Source organism: Acanthopagrus latus, chromosome 10 (genome assembly GCF_904848185.1).
Source record: "Acanthopagrus latus isolate v.2019 chromosome 10, fAcaLat1.1, whole genome shotgun sequence".
NCBI classification, from domain to species: domain Eukaryota; kingdom Metazoa; phylum Chordata; class Actinopteri; order Spariformes; family Sparidae; genus Acanthopagrus; species Acanthopagrus latus.
Window position 1 is genome coordinate 1744272 of NC_051048.1, and position 25796 is coordinate 1770067.

General features: G+C 43.1%; 1 protein-coding gene across 2 annotated transcripts in view; it reads left to right on the forward strand.

Moving 5' to 3' along the window:
* The first annotated feature begins 466 nt into the window (after positions 1–466).
* Positions 467–25796, forward strand: part of npy2rl (neuropeptide Y receptor Y2, like) — a 43467-nt gene continuing 18137 nt past the window's right edge. The window contains exons 1-2 of one of the 2 annotated variants that reach the window (XM_037113207.1): positions 467–926; positions 25133–25404. In XM_037113207.1, the coding sequence (XP_036969102.1) occupies positions 25222–25404 (183 nt within the window). In that variant the 5' untranslated portion in view covers positions 467–926; positions 25133–25221. Of the gene's footprint in view, positions 927–10229; positions 10348–25132; positions 25405–25796 lie in introns of those variants that run through there. The other variant, XM_037113206.1, reaches the window with a different exon arrangement.

A 25796-nucleotide genomic window follows, 5' to 3' on the forward strand; every position in this document is an offset into this window, starting at 1 on the left:
CCACACAGCCATCATGGATGCAGTCGGAGAGCCAAACACATCACACACACACACACACACACACACACACACACACACACACACACACACACACACACACACACTGACATCTGAATACATATTTCTCCTCCTCCCTGTGGTCTGCAGCTGTTATCAACTCATCTTTCTCCTCCCCCTCATCTCCTCTGTCTCCTCACTCTCTACTTCCTTTCCTTTTTGACTTCCTTGCCTCCTTCACCTCCCTCTGTTCCTCTTCTCTCCACTTTTACACTTTTTTCTCCCCCCCTCAACAGCCACCTCTCTCTCTCTTTTCCCCTCCCTCTCCCTAAAATCCACCCGCCCTCTCTCTCTCTCACCCATCCCTCCCTCCTCCCCCCACCAGTGAGGAGAAAACAAACCTCTCCTCCCCTCGATCTCATCCTCCACTCTGCTTTTACGCGCCGTGCGTAAAGCGCTTCACTCTGGTGTCCGTGTCCAGAGCGCACGGACGGAGAGAGAGGAAGAGAGAGGAAGAGAGAGGAAGAGAGAGGAAGAGAGAGAGACAGAGACAGAGAGAGAGAGAGAGAGCGGGGTGAAGAGGAAGAGGAGGACGGCTGATGTTTCATTAAAGCTCCTCGGCTCCTCGGAGCGCGTCAGTCGCGGGACACATGGACGAACCGAGCGGCGGGTTGAAGTGAGAGAAGGAGTCTGTCAGCTGCTCGGAGGCGGATTGTGTCATTTTACTCCTAAAAAAAAACAAAAAAAAAAAAAAAACGGGAAAACTACGAGCGGGTCTGGAAACCCGCTCAGCCCAGAGGGGGGCAGTTCTGCAGGAGCGGGCGCGCGGGGACCCAGAGGATGAGGATTTAAACTGGCAACCCTGCAGCTACACCTTCACACCTTCTGCATCCAGCGCGACCTGTGAGGACCCGGAGACACGCGCAGAGGTCAGTGTGTCACTCACCCGCACGCACGAGCACGAGCGCACGCTTACTGTAGGGTGTGCAGCGGCGGTAAACACACACGCACACAAACGTGCACGTGCATACTATAGATGACGACACACAGCAGAGTGTTTCAGTTTCATATTAATGAGACAGAATTATAAATAAAATATAAATGATGATAAATGAACAGAGGCAGCTCTGACTCTCTGTCATCAGGCTGCAGTTGTTGATGTAACAATGTGATTATTGAGTTCCTCCAATGGAGGATCAATACAGGTCAGCACCCTGTGGACCAGGATCTATATTTACTGGTCCCAGGACAGCCGGAGCGGTGGCAGGGTCCGCCACATATAACCCAAGGAAAGCTTTAACAGTGAAGGTTCTTCTCCTCTGAGGAAAACACCTCGTTCACCTCATGTTTGTGAGGGTTCGTCCAGGTCTTTCTCGGTTCACTTTTGGAAGAACTGAAGAATTTATTCATGAAACACTTTTCTTTATATTTCATGAAGCGTGTTCTCATTCTCAGTGTGCTGCACACGGCTGACCTGAGCCTCTGAGCCTGACGCTGTAGTTACCCCGACACTGTTGGACGGTCAGACGCTGGACTTTCCCTCCGGAGACCAGAGTTAGTGTTTTCTTTGTTCTGACCAGCAGTCGAGAGGAGTTTTATCCTTGTCATCCTCACTCTCTTTCCTTCTTTCCTTTCCTTCCACCTCTCTGTGTTTGTCCACCACCTCCCTCAGCTCGCCTCGGCCCCCCAGAAAAGAGAAAACAAACCTCTGATCTCATCCTCCACTCGGCTTTTACATGGTGCAGATGAAACGTTTCGCTCTCGTCATCATTTACCTGAGAGTCATACTAACTTAACGTGGTGTCATTTTAAATGAAAGCAGGATCTTTTCCTAAACCCAGGCAGGTAGTTTTGATGCCTACGATCGAACGACTAACACCAGAATAAATGGTGGTTAAGATTGTTTCTGCAAAACCTCAGATAAGGTTGAAGTTTCTATTTCTGTCTCATCACAGCGCTGTGCTCATGCTCTGGTCAGGTTCAAGCACAAAAGCCACTTCTTAGGATTTTGGTTGCAACAAACATGACTGGAGAGTTTCCTGAGTTCTCCTTAGATCGTGTTTCAACATTTGTAAAGGTGACACTGTTAGATATTTCTCAGTATGTCTTTGCAAAACCACAGCTAAGCTTAAATGAAGCGTTTCTTTATATTGCAACTTTACGTTCCTTTAGGTTGAGTTTCCTGCTCCTGTCTCGACACAGCGCTGAGTTTACGTTGGTTATCGTGAGGAAAACATCACAGTTTGGCTTAAAATACCTGTTTTGGTCGTCATGAGTGCAGCTGGAGATCCAGTGGTGTCGCCTGTCACTCCACCACCAGCCACTAATAAACTCAGCTAATAAACATGTAATATTAACGTGATCTGTCAGCTGAAGTGACCCGGAGGTGACCTTTAAACATGTGGAGTTTTACTTGTGTCAAGTTTTGTCACACTTTAATGATGAGTGAACACATGTTATATCTTTAGTAGTCTTGCTCTGAAGTTTCACTAGTTGTACTCAAGTGAAACTTCCTTCAGTGTGGTGTGAGGGCTGTTGGAGTAGATATAATAACCGTCATTGATAAATGATAAACTGACATTATTTAAGATACACTACATTACAATTTTCTCATTGTTCCCAGTGAAATAACTCTAAATGTCGTGTTTTATGTGGGTATCATAAAGTTTAACTGTCTCATTTTCAGGGTGGAATCATAACCGAGCTGAAAAAATAACATTTTGGAGACGCGTGTTATTCCCAGGCAGTGTTATTACGCTGTTTAATGAGCGAGAAACAACATGCACACACATTGACACAGAAATGAAGCCGTCTGTCTTATCCTCCTCATGATAAGAAGAACCAGAGGACGCTGTTCAAACACGAGCCTGCAGCCGCCTCACATCAGGTGGGACAGACGTCTGATACCTGCAGACGGCGATGCACACAGAAGTCTGAGCCTTCAGGGGAGAAACTCTCCAAAGTCCAGATGTGACCCTGTTGTCTGTGCGGCCCGTAATGAAGAGCGAGGATCAGACAGGAAATTCAATTCAAATTTTTTGGAGCTCTTATCTTGAAAAGAAATCACATCACAGGCGTAATGAGGCGTAATGTTTCCCTCAGAGCCGACAGCTGGTGACCCATTTCTAATGATTTATCACTCTGGCCAGATTTTTAATATCTTCACCCTTCGATTGCCGCACTTGCTTTTCCTGGAAATTGAATCCGTAACTCTGAGCGTCTGTGGGGATTATTTGTTGGATGTTGGATGATATTACAGTTTATCCAGAAACTCATCATGTCACTTTTCGGGACCTGACAGGAAGAGTTTCTGTTGGACTAAAACCTGCAAACAGTCAGATTAGACTGAACAGAAAAGTGAAGTTGTCACATTTAAGAGTTGTGGTTGAGAAGCTTTTTATTTGTAAGATTAAGGAAGACCTTTGGCTCTACGTCCTGACTCTGTTTCCCACAGCAATAAGAGTTTTCCACTCATAGCTGTATGCATGGGGATGGAAACATCTGGGGACTGAAACCTGTGCTGAACCTGATAACCAGCTGGTCCCAGATATAAATCCTCTGTCAGTGGTGGAAAAAACCTGTCAGTAGAAACTTATCATGATATTATAAATACTGACGCGTCGATGCTGCAGCAGTATTTCAGTCCTCTGATACCCAACATAAGGGTCGGGCCCCTCTAGAGGGACGCAGGTGGAATCTAAATCTGTATTTCAATGTTAACCCAGTTCAGTGTGTCATTATTGGTTTGTAGACATGCAGAAAACTTCTCAGCTGATTGTGATTGGCAGGAATGGAGATTGTTGGAAACGATGAGTCAGAACCTCATGTTTGCTTTCAGACCGGCTCTTGTAAGTCACTGCATTTTAAAAAGTGTGGATGCAGCTTGAGACGCACCGGCTTCCTCCTCCGGCCTCTGGGTCTTTTTCAGGCCGATGCTGTGCAGATTTCTTGCATTTCCATCATCAGCGTTTCTGAGTTGCTGGTGAAAACACAATGTTTCCTGATTGTGCTTCTTCATGATGGAATATTTTAAATAACTAAATAACAGGAGTTTAATCATGACCTGGAAGTGTGTTTGCCAGCAAATTAATGGAGCTGTGCACGGCTTTTTTCAATTGCACCGCGGGGAGGACGAGTGTTTACAGCCGCTCCTGCAGCAGGTCATCAGTTCCAGACACGCCTGGTGACATGCAGGTCGTCTTGTTGTCATGGGAATGCAAATACCTGCCGTTATCTGTCGACATAAATGCATCTGGAAATATCCTCACATGTCGTCACAAATATCAAGTGGCTTCTCGCTGACACAAGTTGAATCACCATGTTGAAGACCAGTCTCTGTGCAGCTTCATCTGTCAGATGGTGCGTATGACACCTAGAGACGTAAACTGCCAACATGTTATTCTGACCACAGCTGCATCTTAATTAGAATCATTTTCCTCTTGAACGTCTCATAGTGACGGGGCAGCTTCCCGTCTAATGTCTGTGAGAAGTTCTCTTCTGATACGTTTCATTTAGCTAAATGACCGAGATTTTCTTCTGCTGATTACCTGAGCTGGATTTTTGGCTCCAAAATCTGACCAATCAGACGGCAGAACGGCGTGTGACCCGCGAGCGGACAGCGTCAGAGCATCAGAGGACGGCGGCCGCTTCCTCCCAGCAGACCAGCGTATCCGTTTACATGCTTATGTAATCACAAAAGCCTGCAGCTCGCCGTCCTGCTGCGCCGAGACCTCGCTGCCAATCGCCGCTTAATGGCCCCCCACTGTGGCCGAGTGTGTGGTGGATATTCACACACACACACACACACACACAGACACACACACACACCAGGATTCAGCATGTTTTGTATTGTCTCGCTCTTTCTCTGCTAATGAGTGTACCGCGGCTACAGATGTTGGCCAATTAGATAAACACAAACACACACACACACACACACACACACACACACACACACACACACACACACACACACACACACACAGGCTGATCTGGTGGCTGCTGAGCTTCCACACACAACTTTTCCCTTCAGGACAGGAAGCGTTGAGTTTTTAGCCCCGCCCTCACGTCATGTACAATCACCTGTCAATCATTCGGAGGGCCCGCCTCCAGTCCTGGAGGTTCAGACCAGGATCAGCACCATGTGTGTTTTAAAGAGGCAGGCCATGAAGTGCTGTTTCCTTACTTGTCTCCTGTTAGGAAAGTAAAGAAGAGAAGGAGACAGGAGGAGCGTACTGAAGATGAGAAGGGAAAGAAAGGAGGAAGTAGGAAATTTGAGGATGAGGAGGAGGGCAAGGAAGAGGAAGATAGGTGGGGAAGGAAAAGAAGAGACTGAAAAGGAAATGAGAAAGTACTAAAAGATGTAAGCAGGAAAGGAAAGTGCAAGGTAGTGAAAAGGAAAGAGGAAGTGGGGAGGTAGAGAAGGAAAGGAAGTAAGAGAGGGTATAAAAGCTGGTAAGGAGAGCAAATGAGGAAGTAAGAAAGGAGGAGCTGGGAAAAGAGAGAGTAGGAAGTGACAGGAGTGTGTAGGAAAGGAGAATTAGAGAAGGAAAAGAAGAGCAAGCAGGAAAGGAAAGAAGGAGGTGGGAAAGTGAATGAGAAACAATGAAAGGATAGGAGTGATGAGGAAAGGAAAGAAGGGATTAGGGGAAGGGAGGTGGGGAAGGAAAGAAGAGCTAGAAAAGGAAAGGAGAGGAGAAAGAAGGAGACAACAGCAGCAGGTGACGAAGGAAAGATAAGAAAAGTATTCCAGCCTTCCGTCACTCCTCTCTCTCTCTCTCTCTGCCCACTAGTCTGTTCTCATGTCTCTCGCCCTCCGTCCATCATCCTCCGCCATCCCTCTCTTCTTCTCTCTCTGTTTTTCTGCCCTCTGACTGCTGATGACACGTGGTCTTCATGTCCCTGTTCGTCAGCGGTTTCCATTCTGGCTCAGCCCCTCTGGGGACCGTAAAGGTTTCATGAGAGGAGACACGAGTCCTGCTGGGATTTAAAGGCAAACCATGGCAGCAGAGGGGAAAAAAAGGGGATAGATTCACTCTGAGGTGAACGATTGTGATGGATTTAGAGCCAGTTCTGGATGTTTTATTTAGCCTCTCAATGCATATTTAGCATGCTAGCATTTGCACTGTGAATCAAAGTATTGGACAAATTGAAATTGTTGACCTGATGATGCTCCCGGTGAAAAGTTACAGGATGACCAAAGTGATTACAGTTCATGTAACCCCCAGGTGTCTCCAGGTCCGTGTCTGGTCCGTGTCTGATCCGCCACGGCAGCATCAATCCAGCCGAGTTCAGCACAGAGCAGATTGAGCGAGACAGGAAGTCAGACTCTAAAACAACATTTAAACATGTGGTTCGTTTTCAGAATAAAACAGAAATAAAATAGAAGAAGAGTACTTGGCAACCTTTATTTACATTTTCCAAACAAATAAATTGAGAGCATTTATTAATGAAGAGGCTACTTACCCATGATAGTCACCCGTCGGTTGGGAACACTAACCTTTAGTCTGCTTGTTGTTGTGTTTATGACATGTATGACTGTGATTGTGTGTGATTCTGTAATCACCACGGAGACAGTGGAACCATTCTGCAATGTGTACAGAAGATGTCTCGGCAATACATCAAAAAGTTGAGATATTTCATTCTGGGCCAAAATTCTCGATGTGCTGGTGGTGTTACAGTAAAAATCAGGATATTACAGAGTTACAGCAAACAACGTTTGTTCTACATGTAGTTCCACTCGCTCTCGGTTCTGATCCTCTGTTTGTTCTGTTCTCACAAACCTAAAATGGCTTCTGCTCTCACACACATTAGCGTTTCAGCAGTGTGATAGTTGTTTACATCTGCCAGTTAAACTCTATATGTTTAATGGATCTGAGCGTTCAGCTGTCTACACTGTGAGACAGAGTCTGAGTGGAAACCTCTGAGTGCTTGTCCTCACAGTCTTAAACAATGTGAATGGTATGGTCAGGCGTATATTCACTCAACACAAAGAGACGGTTCCTGTTTAATTTCTGGCTGCCAGAAATAACAAACTCTGACTCTGAAGTCTCTCAATACTCAAGTAGAATATCTCTTAATGCGTCATCACTCAGCTCATATTAACTGAATTTCATTCCTGTTCCTGCTCTCAGACCATTGATCTGTTGTTGATTCCTCCCTCATCATATCTTTATTCCTCGTCTCTTATCCTGCGTTTGTTTGCTAACTTTCATCTATTTATTGTCCTTTATTCCTTTTACTGCTCATAATCTTTTTTATCTGATGTGGCGTCGACCTCTTATTGTCCATTTCTATTTTTGCATTTATTTTCCTGTGATCTTGTTTTATCGCTATTATTCTTTTCTTTGTAAGGACTCATATTGACTTTTTTGTGTCTGCTGTGTGTGTTTATTCTGTGATACCATCTTCATTGTCAAAGCACATTGTAATCTGTTGTTAAAGGTGTTATGTAGATGAAGTTTATTACCATAGTTATTATTATAAGTGACAGTTATCTGTGATTTCCTCTCCACTATCTCTGGTGTCTGGTATGTAACACAGATTAACTCAGACAGGGAGTGATTCTAAGTGATTGCTAAGTGCTGTATTGTAATAAACTGGACATGTTTCAGTTTCTTGAAGATGTTTCACCTCTCACCCAAGAGGCTTCGTCAGTTCTAACTAACTGGATGGGAGTTGCATGCTTTTAAGCTCTGTGTGGGAGTGTCCTTACAGAGTTGTTGACCCAACAGTCCTTCAAAGACTTACAAGTGGCCCTAACGACTCTGAAACTCAGAGCTCAGATGATTCCTCAGTGACTCTGTAAGGACACTCCCACACAGAGTTTAAAACCCTGCAACTCCCCCCCAGTTAGTTAGAACTGAGGAAGCCTCTAGGATGAGATGGTGGACATTTTGGGGATAGAGAAGGATAGAGAAGAGTTGAAGCTGTTGTAGCTGCAGAGGGACGGACGTCATATTAAACCCTGTGGATTAAGAATGGGATGTCAGTTAAGTTGACATGCGAGTCAAGGCAGGTGAGCCAATACTGTTGGCAATATAGTGTAACTCTGTGTCCACTAATTAACTGATTCCTCATGTGAATACTTATATATGATGTGTCTTCCTATACACGTCTTCTCCCTTTGTTCTCAGTCATCTTGTCCTCTTCTTAACCTCTTTATAAATCCTCCTGTCTGCTGTTCTGTCTTCTACCTCTCCTCCATCGTCAGGGGAATTAATTAAACCTGACGTTACTACCGAGGTTACAGCCGACTCCAATGTTCAGCCATGAAATACCTTGTTCATCTGCTTATCAACAGGCTGTTATACACACACACACACACACACACACACACACACACACATGGGCTAACAGTGCTCTGGTCACCATATGGCCCTGGCTTCCCTTCAGTATGTATAAGTCCAAATAAATTGACTCATTATGGTGCTTACTGAAAGAAGAGCCTAAGAAACCCACACATCATTATTTTGTTTGAAATATACTGTACACACACACACACACACACACACACACACACACACACACACACACTCCCCACCCCCCCTCCAACAAACATAGCACACGCAGTTTATTTTCCCTCTGGCAGACACTGAAGCTTAATGAGTTTTCAGAGTCGAGGCATCGTGTGTGTGTTCTCGTAGATCGATGACACAAACTATGTTGTTTTTTTTTTGCTTTTTGTTTTTTGCCTACAACATCCTTGTTTCTCTTTCCACACCATCACTCACTAACTGAAAAAAAACAGAAACAGCGAAATATGACAAGAGTTCATAAATATTGTGGATTCGTTGAACGTAAAAATAAAAACAGGTCCACATCAGATAGTCTCACATGGTCCAATTTCAAATCTAGTAAGAACACAACTGAATATAAACACTTAACACGTTTTTATGTGGAGATATTCAGATGGCTGGTAAATGAAATGCCAATAAAACAAGGTGGACAAACTGACTGATCAAAGAGCAAAACACCTAAAATGACATAAACTTACATTAAATCCAATTTTAGGACATTGTGCTATATATTAGAATGTAAACTTGATTGGCTGCCTGATGCGTCAATCATCCAGAGTGGTGGCTAATCTACGTGGTCACTGGTTGGCTGTTGCAGGCTGTAGGGCGGGCGGAGAAGCTCCATCACATGACTGAAGTGGGTCCAGAGGACAGTTTATGGTCCAGACTTGGCAGCGCTGTATCAGCAGCTGTAAACACTGCAGATAGTTTGGATTTATTCTTTCAATCTTATCTGTGAAGCTCAGTTTGATGGATTTAAACCGACGTTTACGTCCTGCTGCCAGGATCTCCTCCCTCCTTCTTTGTTTTTCTTTCTCTTGAGTCGTCTCAGTTTTATTGCCCTGATAAATCCTGATAACGCTGACAGTCAGACAGGTGTCCTGGAGGGGAGACAGGTGAGAGACAGACAGGAACTAACTCACACTGTTTACAGTGGGACAATGATTATCTTCATTTCCCTCTCTTCCTCTTCCCTCTCTCCTGCTTTCCTTCATTCATTCTTCTCTTCTTTACTCCTCGTCTTTCCTTTTCCTCACTCCTTCCTTCTTTGCTTCTTTTCTCCTCCTGCCTTTGCTTTTTCCTCCTCTTTGCTCCTTTTCTTGACTTTCTTTTCCTCCCTCTCTCCTCCATTCCGTCCTCCTTCCCCTCTCCTCCTCACTTCCTTCTTCCTCATTCTTCCGTCCTTACTTTAATTCTTCTCCTCTCTCCCTGTTCTGTTCTTCCTTTCTTGTGTATCTTTCCTCCCTCTCTCCTTACTTAATTGTTTCCTTCTCCTTCTCTCCTCGCTCTTCCTTTCCTCCTTCTTGCTCTTACTTCCCCTCCTTGTCTCTCTCCCTCTCTTATACCCTCCTCCTTCCTCTCCTCCTTCCTCTCCTCCCTCCTCTCCTCCCTCCTCTCCTATAATCACTCTTCCTTAACAAACAGCTTGAAACACTTCTGTCTTTCGCTCCTCCACTTCTACCTGACTCACTCTCTTCAAGCTGCTCCTCACTGTTCTTCACCTGTTCAGTTAAGTTTTTGTGTTTCTCTTCTTTGTTTTCCAATATTTCCCCAAAAATAAAAAGAATCCTCCTCAAAGACTTAAAGTCCAGCAGCAGCAGCAGCTGGTGTCTGTCTGCAGCAGAAACACTGTATTCAGGGTTTTAGATTCAGTCCGCCCACACAGGTGTCTCACTTCACCTGACCCGTGTAGGCGTGTACTGACCTTTGGACCGACATGTTTTCTGTGCAGTCGGACGGAGAATCTTCCACCTTCATCGCTCTCGTTAGTTCATCAGGTTTGTCGACCTGCGAGCTGAAGATTAACCAGCCAGAACGGCCGGGAGCACCTGAGCAGGTGTGTCTCACCTCTCACATATGGGTTTTACACACTTTTGTCTCCTGTGGCGTTCGATCGACTCGCTGCTCACTGACTGTAACTTCCAGCTTCAGTCTGACTTAATTATTTCATCTGAGACGGTGAATCTGCTGCTGAAGTTTGACCTCATGAGCGAGTGAGGGAAGATTCAGCAGGTTTATTTACAGGGAGCTGAAGCTGGACAGCACCCAGCTCCCTGAATCCCATTTTTCATTCCCACATTGGGTTTAATCAGGACTGCTTAGAGATGTGATCTGAGTTTGGTTGACAGATTGAACGCCTGCTTGTTAGCTTCACTTGTAGATCAATGAAAACTGACCGGAAATGCTGTAATGCCGTCGTGTGATTGCCTGCCAGCTCAAAATTGAATTTTGCGCTTGATTATTCGAAGATAATCATCCTCTTGTTCTCTCTGTCCTAAAATGTCCGACTGTTCTTTGAACATGTACAAAGATTAATGGACAACTGCCTTCTGAATCAGATTATCCATGAGAAAACTGGTCCAACAGGAGCTTTAAAGTTCTGATTGTTTGTTTCTCATGTGCTGAAAACTTTTGAGGTCATCGTCAGGAGCTCCACCAGACAACAGAGCGTGACTCGACTGAATACTTGTGCTTCTCTGTCATACATTTAACAAAAACCCAAAGGTCCTGAGTCAGTTCAGCTCGACTAAACCTCTGAAATGTTAGACAAGCTGTTGTATTTACCGGCATCCACTCACACACAGCTACTCAGTCACTCTCTCTGAAGCTCGCTCTTCTCTCTGATGCATTCTCCCTCCATTTAGCTACACACCGCCATGCACTGATTTATTCATCACTCCATTTTCTCACTACCCTGTCAGTTGCAGCACCTCTATTTTCATCCTCATCCCAGGGAGATCAAGCAGAAAGAGGCAGAGCTGAAACATGCTTCACTGAGCGCTTTCTGCATGGAGACATCAGTTGTCAAACTCCATCTGTCTGGAAGATTGAAGTTCTTCAAGTTCTCACTAAGTAAATAAAGGCAAAGTCATTTCCCTCTCAGATCACTGGAAATAATTGTGGTCTCCATCAGCAAGCTAACAGCATGCACACTGTGATGATCCACCGACATCAAAGCCAAATTCTGGATTGAATTCAATTTCATTGGGTGAACTGCTCTGACCTTCCACAGAGAGTTGAACTTGCTCATGCAGACCGTCCTAATGGCAGCCGACCACTCTTTAAAGGAACAGAAAGCTGAGCGTCTGAATCCAGGATGCTGCTGCATCTGGAAGAAGCTAAGCGCCACTGAAGAGTTGTGGGGATTCTGAAATTTCTGAATTCTTTCTAATTTCAAGTCAAAATTCTGAGAAAAATATTAATATTTGTACATCAATGTACAAACAGTCTTCTGAACAATATTGACAATATCGGCCTGTGGTGTCCCCCAAGGCTCTGTTCTCGGTCTCCTGTTGTTCTCTGTTAACTTGCTCTTACTGGGTCACAACTGTCCCTGTCATTGTTTGACATATGACACTGATTGATGCTGTAAGTCAAGAGTTGGATGTGCCACAACTGTCCTCCCGTAAATGAGAACTAGTCCAGAATAACTTTGGCAGCAGTGTGGAACCTGCGTCAGGTCTGAGATAACGGACTCTAAATTGATTCCATTGAGGAACTTCTCTAAAATCTTTCTTGGTTCCAGACTAGGGTTGCAATGGAATTCCGATTTCAAGGTATATCATGACATGTACCCCTTGTGAAAACACAAGGTGCCGCAGTTTCCCTGATGGACTGTAGTTTTACAACTTTAAGTTTTCCTCAGAACTGAAAGTCAGCGATAAAGGAGCTGTCGTTCATGTCTTTTACTCTTAATAAATTGCATTGCTGTGGATATTTCTGATGCTGACTCTGGTACCTGATGCTCTGGTCTGGTACGGTCTGATTGTTTTTGATATCATGACATCTGGTCCCTCTTTGCTGCCACGGGTCGTCATCATCAGTCCTCTGAGCCTGGGATTTGTTTACAGATCTTGTTTATAACCAGTGTCTGGTAGACTCATTGTGAAAGGTTTGTCCATCACTGCAGATCCCAGCTGTCTCTGCTGAAAGAAATCTGCATTTCCTCCTCAGACAGATGAGACAATAGCTGTGAATGACAAGCCGTTTGAATGAGTACGTCTGGAATCACAACGCAGGAAGACTCTTTTTACTTTCAGCCTTCAGGCTCATTTTTCACAGGTGAAATGAATTTCACTGCTTGTGTGAGCCGGAGCAGATAAAGGAGGCTCTGGTGTGCCAGACAGACAGCAGCTTGTCTGTCCATCTGTAATCATCAGTCGGACACTAATCCTCATGCTGCGAGGCTCAGATTGTCCAGAAGAGATTCTCAGTCCCAAAACTGTTTTTTACTCCCTCTGTACAATCGAGGAGTGATTTCGTGCGGGCTAAAGGTGAACACCGTCCGACTGAGGATCCTGTTCAGTCTGTTCGTGAGCTGCGTGTCTCAGAAAGTGCTTATGAGCAGCAGTCAGCAGTTTGTAGGTGTTAATTCTTCCTAGTTTGTATCTCTGTGGCTCAGAGCTCGTTGCCTTCATGTTGTGCATGTTTCCTAATGATCAGCTGTATATCATTGCTATTCATGTTTATTTCATTCAGTGGTTCTGTAGTTTGGATTTCTGACCCAGGTGCTCTGTTGTTCAGGTGGCAGCTAATATCAATTCAGTATTTAAATAAAAACTCTACAGGGAAACAGGGAAAAAACTGCATTATCCTCAAAATGTACTTGTTTGTTGTCTGTTGCACAAATAACTATATCACCATGTATCCCTTTGATACAGAAGTTTGAATTTCCAAGTATATTATCAATTTTCACTTTTTTAATCTACAACTTCTCCTACAGTAGTTGCTATTTCGTTTGACTGCTTTGTTTCCCTTAATCAGTTACATTAATGTTAAAAATCAAATTGTTATCAACATGTACAATCCATACATCATCACTCAGCTCTTAATTGTTATACTCTTTATTCTTAACAAACACCTGTAAACATTTTTAAAAAAAATACATATTTAAATACATATAATAAACACTTTCTTTTTGTTTTTGAGGAGGTCCTGTCAGTCGCCCGAGTGTAACAAACAGCTAATCTGGAAAAAAAAAGGTTAATTCATTCATTGGCTTGAAAATGTCAGAGATGATTAGTTTAATTTCACCTGCAGCTGCATCCTGACATTTAAACAATGCTGACATTTTAAACCATGGATATTGAGAAGATGATTATACATGTTAAAATCTATTAATCCTGAGCCCATCCGCGGGTTATGAGGCATCAGTAAACTTTAAATAACAAATCAGAAATTAGAAGAAAACACTTGTGATTTTTTTTTGGTAATTAAACCAACATTATTCCTTTTGGTTATGAGGATTTCAAGCTGTTATTCCTGCTGACAGAGTAATGAGAAATGTGAAATCTCATTTATGATCCATTTTTAATCAGCACAGTAATGTCACTTTTCAAAGTTTAATTAGCTGCTAGGGTTTGCTCCACTTCTCAAGAGTCGTGTGAACATACAATATCTTCGTCTTGTTGGTTTTACATCCCCTTGCTCACCACCTCTTTTCAGTCTTGTCTCCAGCACATTTCTTCTCAGTTTTCTTTGTACAAATGTGGAACAGATTCACAAAGCAACTTGGTTGGTTTGTTGATTGGATAGTTTCTTGGTTTGTTGCTTTGTCAGCAGGATTACACAATGAACTACTTAACAGATTTCCATGAAACTTGGATGGCGGATGGATCTCTGCCCAGAATAGTCTTAAAAAGGTCTATCGTTCATACTTTCCAAGGGTCACATGTGTTTCCAAGGGTCACACTTTATTATCCCCTGATGTGTTTGTGTGTTTTCACTGACACTTAGCAACTACATACAAGTGCTGTAAAAGCTAAACAAAGATGCTGAAAAGTTCTGTGGGGCTGAAGGATTGTGGAGATTGTGGAGAATGATCACAGACTGACAAACAACAGATTTTGCTTTTCATGTGTGAGGTTATCGACAAGCCGCAGAACATGTTCTTGGTTTTGACTGACACGGGGTCGATTATTATGTCAGGTGGACTCACAGACTTCAGCATTTTGACTGACGGAGATGATCAGAAGAAGCTGTAGCATCAGTGTGTTGGTGAACAGCATTTTAAATATTTGATCTCTTATTCTCTTGACTCCCTGATTTGTCTTAATAATTAAAATGCTGAGTGTGAGTGAGCTGCTACAAGGTTTCAGAAACGCAGAAGTCATTAAGTCTTTTTTCTGCACGTGTGTTGTTTTTTTCCTTGAAGACTGAATCAGTCAAGTGAAATTAAAGGTCGAGTTGATGTTTTAATTCACATCTCAGGGTTTAATGTCAGTTTTCTCACAGTCAGCGCTTTAGGACAGAGGCCTCTGTTAGTTATTCCAGTAAAAATGTGATTCAGAGACTGTTGGCGTGCTGCCTTCAAGGTCCCCTGCTCCTCCCTCTGATTAAATTTACAGCACTTTGTTCCCTCTGCCCCTCACCTCTCTCTCCTCCATGCACTTTACTTCTCATGTTGGTCACGGAAGATCAGCAAAGATGGAATATTACGATCATTTAACACACACGAGATACTGAAGAGGTTGTCGTTTGTGTCCAGTCATGTTGCTCTGGCACAGATTTACTGCACTGGGCAGTCAGAGGTCAGAGTCGCCCTCAAGGTAAAGGAGATATTATCATATGTGTCAGAGTTCACTGCAGATTTATTCAGGATTTAACCTTCACCACTATGACGATGACTTATGACAGTGTTCCCAGTCTTACTGAACAGAAATATTACAGAAATATTGAACTTTCTTTAGTCTCACTCAAAAGCTCAAATCTTCAATCATGGACTACATGAGCCAAATACTAACGTGTCCATGGATGGAAATGTTGGTCCAGTTGGAAATATCACTGGCGATTCAAAGTGGTTGATTGGTCTGTTTGTTGATTCGTCAGAAGTTAGTTGGTTGGGCAGTTGTATGGATGGTTTGTTTGTTGGATGGATTGTTGGTTGGTTGGTAGATTTGTAAACAGGATTACACAAAACCAGATTTCCACAGCACTTGGGTCTGAGAGGAGATCCTATTAACTTTTGCTGTAGATCTGGAAAACAGGATAGACATTGAAAACTTGTCTCACTTTCTGTAACATTGCAGCATTGTTCCCGGTGCTGGTAATTTCTTTTATCCCCATCTTACCTTTGTGTATTCACATTTTGGAACCCGTGTTTTTGTTGTCAAGCTTTGAAATGTTCCAATGGGTCCAATATGTTGATATGCTGTGAAAAAACGAATGTCATGTCCTACAGGAAATGTTGTGCTGAAACAAATGATAGCAAACATACCAAACAAGGCCATGGTGAACTTCCTTTTTATTATTGTGGTATATGAAGGCAAAATAAGAACTATACAAAAGTAGTCAAAGTAGTCCAGGACTCATACGGGTTATTAATAGTGCTCAGGGTTCCACACGTGGTCCTGCAGAGATCAGAACCTTCTCAAGAGAAACAGAAGACAGCATTCATGAAAACAGAAACATGGTGGTTTGACATACAAACATCGTCAAAAAGAATTTGAAAACAGTGGCAGTGATGAAACCACTTCTTCATCTTCTTCTGCTCTTTCATCTCTTTCTGCTGAGAACCTCTTCACAGACTGAAGTGCAGTGAAGTGGACATCTGGTCTCCAGCAGCCCGAGGACGAGTTCACAATGATGTGATCTCATTAAATCGACTTTTCATGTGCAGATCTCAGAAGTGCTCATTGTTTCAGCGCTGCGATTGATTCTGAATGAAACCAGGGATGACAAAAGGTGACGTGAAGACGGCTCCGACCCACACAACCTCGGATCAGCCTCTCTGCTTCTGATTGGTCCTTGGAGACGTCTGGATGTTACAGCAGAGCTCTGAGGTGTTCACCTTGACCCAGAGCTGCTCAGTCATTTCTCCCAGGATAACATTTAGACAAACTGACCTTACAGATGAGGTTGGCCTGGATTTTTGATTTGCCTCGGACCGTTTCATTTCCCACTCGGCGGCAAAAGTAAATGGCCGTTCCCCTGTGTGGTGTGACTTCCTGTTAAAGCGCTGTGGGCCTCAGGATGACAGAGCTGTTATCGCCTCCCTGCGACTCTTTTCTCCTTGCTCCAGTTCCTGTCCTGTTCCACCAGGCTGCAGACGAATCAGGCTCACTTGATGAGCTGCTGCAGGCTGACGCTTCCTGCTGATGGCCTGAGCTGAGAGCTCATTGTGACGCCAAACTGAGCAGCACAGGACAATGCTTGGTTACACCTCAGAAAAAATGGACTTTAACCTTTTTAAAAAACTATCAAATCCTCTTTTTAAACGTATTTTTGAGGTGACATTTGTTGACAGTGTTCTCACATCAATGAATATCCCTGCCACTAACATCCAACAGATTTGATTCTCAAACCAGCTGCAAGAAATAAAAATTAAAACTCCCTTTTCCACCTTCCTGTTTGTGTCTTCAAGACACGACAAATTAGTCCCATCACAAATTAAAAAAGGAAACAGTGGCACTATTTTCTCTCTTGAGTCATCAATTTCCTTCTTTTGCATTAACTAGCCCACAGTGTGACTCATGCCACAGTGTGTAAACTGCAGAGAGTTTTCTTATTCATTTGTACTTTGGAGCGTAACTCAGAAAATTAACTTTTGTTTCAGTCACACGCTGCTGCTTTTTCTCACTTTAAATGAGTTTCCACAGTCAGTAAACATCACAAAATGTCCCCATTCAGCCTAATATTGATATTAGTGGCACAAAGTGCTCACTGAGAGAAAGACGCTGCAGCAGCCGTGAGGTTTCTGTCTCACCAACCAACGACAGTCAGCAATACAGCTCCACGCTGACAGGAGCTGAGCCAGAGGAACTGTGTTCAGACCCTGGTCCCTGTGGTGGACGGTACCAGAAGAAATCATCTCAAGGAAACAATTCACCCCAAAATGAAATTCAGTCATTTTTCACAGTCTTCAAAACATTTCTGTAGCTTCACAGTAAAACAGCGTTGCAGAATTCTGCTACACAGCTCATCTGGTGTCCAAGTCTCCAGAAGACTTTGTTTCAAAGTATTAAATCTCCCATGTAATAGCATGTCACTGCTTTTTCAATATTTTTTTATGGCTTTCATTGGTATGCAGTGTTGCATCACATCTAATTGTACAATAAAAGTATATCATTGCATCATTATTATGAATTATGAGGCTTTGTTCCTGCTGCTGTCAGCTATCATACTTCAAAGCCTTTAAATTATGCACATCTTGAACTCTAATGCAATATAAATGTAGCTTTTTGCTCCATTATGATAAATCTTTGTTGAACCCACGTCCTTTAAAAACCACTTCAGATGATTTATGTTCTCTCATAAAACTGATGAAGATGTATGGAAGGTTTAAAGCCTAGTCAGCGGGGTTTATACTCCATTACAATCCACTCAGGGAAAGGCAGCAACAGTCTGAGTCAATAAGCCAGTTAATTAGACATGTAATTAACCACTGAGTTATAAAGTCATTTGTCACATTAGTCACTGAACAGAATAGTTTGTTTTTGGGTTATATCCAAACTTTCTTGTCTGGCACCAAATCTTGGATTCACTGGGGAAAAACTAATGCAAAGCGATTCTATCAAACTATTCAGCAGAGCACCATCTCTGCTGTTACACTGGTTGTTTCTTCTTTACAGTGACTCTTTGTCTGCTTCTTCATTCACTGTTTGCTATTGTGTTTGATTCAGTTTTCCGTAGATGGGTTCAGAATGATCTTTCTAAAAGATTGCAACCTGCCAAAGCTACAAATACACAATCAGAGTTTAAAAGTTTGGTGTTGTTACCTCTATATATAATAAGACTTTCCCTCCAGAGGTCACAGTTCACATCCCGTTTGCAACTAAAAGTGATTGTTTTAACTTGTGTAACCTGAGGATGTTGACTGTGATGTGTGTTAGGTCACTAACATAACATTATTTTAACCCAAAGAATTTCCCAACCTAACCAAGTAGTTTATTTTGCATAAATATCCATTTAACAACATTAATAAGGTTCACAGCATTCAGCAAACTTTATTTTGAAAGTTTATGATGTGTGCACATTAAAGGAAGGTGTTCCACAATGATCCGTTCTGGCTCCTGTCCTGTTTACAATTCATAGTAATAGTCTCTTCTCTAACAGAATGTAATATCCATCTTTATGCAGATGACACTACTCTGTATTACTTTGCTGACCCTGTACAACTTGAGAACTATTGAGCAAAATTCTTTTTTCAAACTCTGTAGAATATGACTTATCAAATCCAAACAGACAGGACAGCTGGGGCTTTTCATGTCACATCTTGGCTTGACGAAGTTTAACTCAGTATGTCATCCAAATGTGGCATGGATTTACATTTGCATTACAACAGGGCTTCCTGCTTGAAGGTGTGTCTCACACTGATGATGCTCTAGTCTTGTGTAGATGTTATATTCTATAACTTAACAGTATTTTCAGAGAATGGCAGGGAACAAAGCTCTGCTCATTTGGTGACAAATATGTTTATTTCCCCTGTTATTTAGTATTAAAAGCTTTTCTAATGAAGCAGCTCAGTCAGGAAATGTAACTTAACATGACTCAATTAGCTTCAGGAGAACATATTAAAACCATTAGATACAACAGATGTCTGAAAGTACAAAGAGGAACACCAAACTAAACTTTGGTGCTACTCCAGAAAAAGCTAATTGATGGTAACTGTTGCATCTGCTAGCTTGTTAGCTTAGTTAACCTTGCAGCTAGCGGTCCGGTCTTTTTGTGCTTGCACCGCTAGCATGTGAGCTTTTGACTGGCCCAGGCTAGCTAATGAGGCTAGCATGCTAACAGTAGATATCTATCTCTTCAGCATGACGCATGAAAGTCATAACACCAAACTGTTTTTTCTTTACATTCTGCTGATGATTTTAGTGAAGATGTGAGTGGTTTCAACTAAAGTTTTCAATACTTAATGTAAACAAGTCCCCCAGTTGGTAGGATTGAAGTTAATGTTGCTGATGGTAATCAAGTTGTAGCCTACAGCAACAACAACTCATCCTTCTTGTGGGCAGCCCACCGCATCAGACTTTTAAAACCCCTGCATTAGAATATAAATGAAGAGAGACTGTTTAACTTTTAAAACTGCAGGATCAGAGGAGCTAAAATAATTCTTTCCGTGAACTCTCCAGTCACCTTCCTGCTCGGCTCTGCCTGGCCGCTTTGTTCTAGAAACAGTCAAACTGCAGCGCTGCCTGATCCCACAGGACAAGAGTTCTGCTTCAAAAGAAAACAGAGAGAAGTGATAAAAGAATCAGGAGAGCTTTATTAACCTCGGCTTCAGTTTGGGTCACTTAGTCTGATGTGTACACCTTTGAGAACTGCTGTATGATTAAATTACAGAGTTTAGGACACTCGGCTTGCTCTGGGTTGGATACTTCATCCTGTGTGCGTGTGTTTCCTTGTCGGGCCGCTTGATGTTTTCTAATAATTGCATCTCTTTCTGTTTGATTGACCCGGCTTATCACTCGGGCCGGCTTGTGAGAATAAATAATCAACAGTCCTGGGAGAGAGGTTCCAGCAAGATTGTCCGCTGAATGTCAATGAGGCCACTCGAAGAATAATTAAACGAAATCAAAGCGCTCTTTGCTCACAGCGTATTTTTGTTGTACAGCTGCAGAATGTCAGTGTTAGCAAATACAAAATTATATAGTTTTACCGGCTAACAGGATGTCTGGTAAATCTGGCCCATTAAAAGGAAAATGACTGACTGGGCAGAAGTTAAGTCAGACGTGATATTCATACAGTGTAAACAACACAAGGTGGAAGCTGAGGATTAGGAGGAGAAACACGTTAATAGGATTTGATGTGTTTTGTTTAAGACAGAACAGGTACGACAGCAGAGAACAGATTAAAGACAGCGTGATAATGTGCAGCTGGTCTTAAACTCAGTTCACACTGCAGCATCACAGCAAGTACGTATAGTAAGTAAATACAGATTTAAGTGTTTGACAGTTTACATTTTTCAAAAGGGCGCTTAACCTTCTATGTAAAGCTGCAGCTGCGCACTCGTAGCTCCCGGCTAACAGCTGACCCTGGGATCACTCTCCAGCAGGGCCAGCAGGCAAAAAACTATTACAATCTGGAAACAGTGCTGGAGATGCTGCCCCGCTCATTCCTATTAAAGCTGCTCAGTGGCGCATGAGGCCAAAAAAGCTCATCTTCCCAGAGATATAAATACCCAGATCTTCTGCTCGTGTGCAGTAGAATCCTCTGCTGACTTCTGGCTCTCTTCCCAGGGACCTGGTGTTAGCGCCTTCTTTATCCAAGCTACTGCTAGCTAGCGTCAGCTAAGAGCAAACCAAATAAACCAGATCGAGCCAAAAATCTGGGCCCACAGCTCATGTTGTGTCGCTCTGTTGTGGTGGGCTGGATCTGACCAAGACTCTTTTCTATTTTCTAACTCAGATGAATAACTTGTCTGACCTTTCCCAGATGGTCAAATTTACCATTTACCCTCATCCAGCCCAGACACAGCGTCAAATGATGGCATTGGTCAGTCCATTTCTGACCAAGAACCAACACAAACAGCATGGCAGTGAAGCAAAATGCCAGTTTAGTGTCATTATCAGACCTCTGGCGTTCTTCTGCAGTCAGCCAAGCCCCTGTGGTTCTACAAGAAGGTTCAAACAAGATAACACTTCCTGTGACAGAGGTCTGGGAACCAGCCGCCCACGAGGGGTTTGTCTCAACAAGAAAGATGCTAAAAGTTGACACAGAGCTGAAACTGCAGCATGAGAAGTCTTTGTCAAACTGTTCCCTGGTGCACATGCAAAATTAATGCCTGCAGCCGAAACGAGGAGGCAGATACCCAGTAATGTTTTGTACCCTGTGACTCCAGAGGCAGAGGAAGTCAGAACTGCCACAAATCAGCCTGTTGTTTCTGTGGTCCGGAGGACATTTTGGAGGAAATGTGGCGACTTGACAAACTGTCTTATCTAATACATGATTTTAAATGAGTCAACATTGTTTCCAGGCATCCATTTGGGAGTGTAGCTTTAAAAAGTAGTCGATGGAGTTTATTTTTAGGTCATCAGTCATTATGTGGAGCGGGGAGCAGGTGTCAGCTCTTTACAAACCATGGCGCCTAATTTTGGAAGTGAACTCATCACATCACATCTGTGAGAGAAGCTGGAGGACTGGCAGCAGTGTGACGACTGCCTGTTTGAAGCTGCGCATCGCTCATTCATTATTTTGTGTTTATGCTTTGATTATCATTTTTTTTCAGCATTGGTTCTTATGTGTTTTAAACTCACGGTGGTGGTTTGCAGCAGCGTGAGTCTGTGAACAGACACAACTGTTCACTTCAAAATCCCTCACACATACACACAGCTGACTGGATGATTGATTACCTCTGTGGCTGAGTCTGATGGTTAAAACCTCTCTCTTTTATAACTGTGAATGCTCCAGTTGTGCCAGCGTCCTTCACCGCTGAGTGTTTAGAGAACAGTCATGTTCTGTTGGGGCTGGAAATCTCTTCCTGAAGGAGCAGCTGTCAGTCTGACAAACACTAGCAGGTATAGAGACGTGTGAAGTTTACCACATCCTGCATACGCTTGACTTTTAAACACAAACGGTGATGCAAACACAGATATTGCTGTGCTGCTCAGAGGTCAGAGCATACAGTATGAATCCACACACTGTCTGAGGTCTGAAGCAAGACAGTTTCTACATTTCAGCTGTCAGTGTTCAGTATTCACACTGCATCTTCTGCAGGAGATGCTTTTTGCAGTTTTAAGTCCTTCTTGAGCTGTATCCTGCAGCCATGTTGAAGAGGTTTACGTTTGAATAGTAATTTCATATTCCTGTCGCCACTGTCTGTTTACAGAGGTGTAAATGTGTGAAAGATGGTGCTGAGAAGGACCTTAGACCTTTAGTGAGGTGAGTGTGCAGAACACTGTCGGGCTGCGTTGCGTCTCTGACCGTGTCAGCAGCGAGCGGCAGGGAGCTGAACGCCTCGGGCGTCCTGCTCAGCCAATCAGCTCACTGGAGTGTGCGACTCAGAGATTGCATTTGGATTGTTTGTGAGTGCGTTTGTTTCTCCCTCTGCGTCTGTGTGTTTCCTGTGTAATATCTGAGTGTGTGTGTGTGTGTGTGTGTGTTGAAGTTTCCCCTGAGGCCAGTCGACTGGCTACATCACAGAGCTGTGAAACAGAGAGCTCACAGCTGTGTGTGTGAAGGAGCCACGACACAGCTGGTGTGACTTTCTCCAAACTGTGAACCACAGACCTGCAGTGTAAAACTACAGCTGGATCTTTCAGCCGTGTCAGAACTCGCCCTGTGATTGGGTGCTGCAGCAGTCGTCCACCAGAAGCCCTCTGGTGGTTCTGCTGATGGTGAGCTTCAGGTGACTGTTGCTGCACCAGTTTGTGGTCACAAATATCAGAAAGGCGGGTGGTACGAGGATACTTTCGTCAGCTGAGACATTAAAATGTTGCCGGCGCTCAAACCTTCAGTTCACCCACATGGTCTGACACCAGGTTTTCTCTCAGTGCCTGTGTGAGTATTTGTAGTCTGAGGCCACTGGGAGCTGCCCAGTACAACCACCATCTGCTCGTTGGCATCACGTGGGCTGCATAAATCACATTGTCATAAGCTGTAGGAGGCTGTTGACCGCTTATTAAACCAACTCCGATGACATCTGCTGCCTTCAAATGTGCTGTGCTGAAGCTAATTGAACTGAATTATGTCAGTTAGCAGCACAAAGTCTGGGCTGCTTCCTCTCTGATTGTTGGTGTCTGAACTATTCAGACTTCACCAGAGTCGGTGTCTTGAGGATGACACGCTGCGCTGTAACTTTTGTGTTTGAACACACAGACAGTCGTCTCTCGGCTGTCCAATAATACCACAATAACAAAATGGCTGCAGCAGGACGGAGTCTGTTAAACAGACCTGGGACATCCTTTTTTTTTTTGCAGAGAAAAAGAAGTTCATGTAGAACATCTGCTGAATTTACATGAAGACCCAAATAATTTGTCAGATCTAGAGTTTCACAAAGTTTGTTATATGAATTTGTAAAATGTGACATGTTTAGCGTCAGTAAGATGTCGAATTCTCTAAGAGAATTGAGTGTAAATGGTGAAAACAGATGTACAAAGATGTCCTTTAACTCAACAAGTTGAGTTGAAGTTGAACAAGTTTTTAAGCGAGTCTGCAGACGTGACAAAAACATATCCAATTAGTTACTGTTTACTCTGTTTCTAAATGTTTGCACTTAGTCAACAGCAGTTTGTCAAATAATCCAGTAGCTAGTTTTTCTTGTGTTGCGTTGGCGAGTTTATTTTTCCTCCAACACCAAACAAATCCATTATTTTATCTACTTTTAGTTGTGTAGAAACAAGATCCATTTGTGATTATCCTCCAGTTTAACACCTCTGTTGTTTAGCCAATAATCGACAGTACAAAGCCAACAGCAGCCTCTGGTTTATCAGTGAAATGTCATCCAGAGTTCTCTGGTGCGCTTACAGGCGCTGGAGATTATCTGCTGATCTACTCCAAGCAGTAATCTGATCTCATTTATACTCATAATCCAGGTTCCATTGCAGATTAAGGGTGAGAATAACCCGGGACATCTCTGATTGAGTGACCTGAATAGTTGGCTGGAAAAAACCTCTTTGAAACAAAGTGTTCCAGCTGAGTTTGGAAAAGGACGGGGAGAGAAAGACATGCTGCTGCTGGGGATCAGATGTGAAGCCAAAATTACACCTGATTTGTGAGTGAAACAACATGAAGGAGAGCAAAAACTCCATCTTTGTTCGGCATGGAGGCCAAAACAATACGCTGCAGGTTCAGAGTAATCAGCCTCGCGTAACACAATGTCCTGCTTTCACTCGATTATACCTCGTAATCTGCTGTTTGTTTCCACAGAAACAAAGTCTCAGAAAGATTTTTAGGAGTTCTGAAACAATTCAAACTACACGCTTGACACGTACAACCATGTTCACCCTGGCAAAATGATTCTGACGTCGACAAAATCAGAGACCAGCTGGTTCTGATATGTCCCCCGAGGAGGTGGTGGAGACCAAAAACAGAGCAAAAAGGAAACGAATATTGGACTTGGAGTGTGACAGAGCACATTGACTTGTTCTGTACTTTAAGTTTTACATTCTCTGCTACTTTATACTTCCACATCACTACAGTTTGGAAGCAAAAAGCGGAAAAATGTGTTGTGCAATTTTCAATTTTTTTTTTTATTTTAGTTGCAATTGGTTGAAAAACAGATTGTTGTATCTGATAATCAATCTATATGGTAAAGTATGCATGTAAATGTATCTACGACTTCTTTTTACTTTGATATTTTGGTATATTTCTTGCAGGTAAAATATTTTTTGACGAGATATCTTTACTTTTATGCATGTACACATTCCACAACACTGGCAAACAGAAAACTGCTTTCTAACATGTTTGCTGTTAAAACTTTACAAGATTAATATTTGATATTGTGGTGTCTTTGTCAGCGTGTTGCAGGGTTTCTCTGATAATAATAATCTGCCTTTTCATATGTGAAAATCACAAAATCAGACAACAATTTTCACGTTTCATTCGAACATGTGAAAAGACCTGCAGATGTCCAGACACAATGTGCTTTTAATAACGTGTTACTAAAAATGTGTTGATGATATCTCAAAGAACGAAGTCTGCTACGTCCTTCTTGTAACCGTTGTGTGTTTGTCGTTCTACAGGCTATGAGTGTGTGAGTGTGTGTGTGAGCGTGAGTGAGTGTGTGTGTGTGTGTAAAATGCCGCTGCTGGCTGAACACGTGTGATCGGACATGGACGCCGTCATCGCAGGAAACGCCACAGAGGACCTCGTCCCCCTGCCTGACGGTGACCCCGGCAACCTTGCCTACCAAGACTATGACCTGCGTGCCAGCGCGAACCCCCCGGCCCTGCCCACGCTGCTGTTCGAGGGGGTTAATTTCCCAGAGGACCCCATCAGACTGCTGAGTGTTCAGGTAGAGGATTCACATTCTCCTGTGAACTGAGTGTAAAACACCACTAATAAATCAGAGCTAATGCAATTCATGATGTGACGAGAAAACGTAGCGGCACTAATGTGTCGCAGTCTCTGTGTTTATATGGTGAGTATAATATTTGCATGGCATTATTTCCAGTGAGGTGATCTCTTACCGCCCACCTGCCCACCTGTGGGATGTCAGCAGGATGGAGAACTTTCACAGACTGATATAGTCAATGAAACCTAATGAATATTGATGTTGGCAACATGAAAAAAAGACTTACATACTGTCTTGAAGTCAAGCAACTATTAATCAAACCCAACATTTCTTTAGAGCCGTTCACAATAAAAGTATTCTCGGCAATAAAAGCCAAGTAGAAACTAAAAATG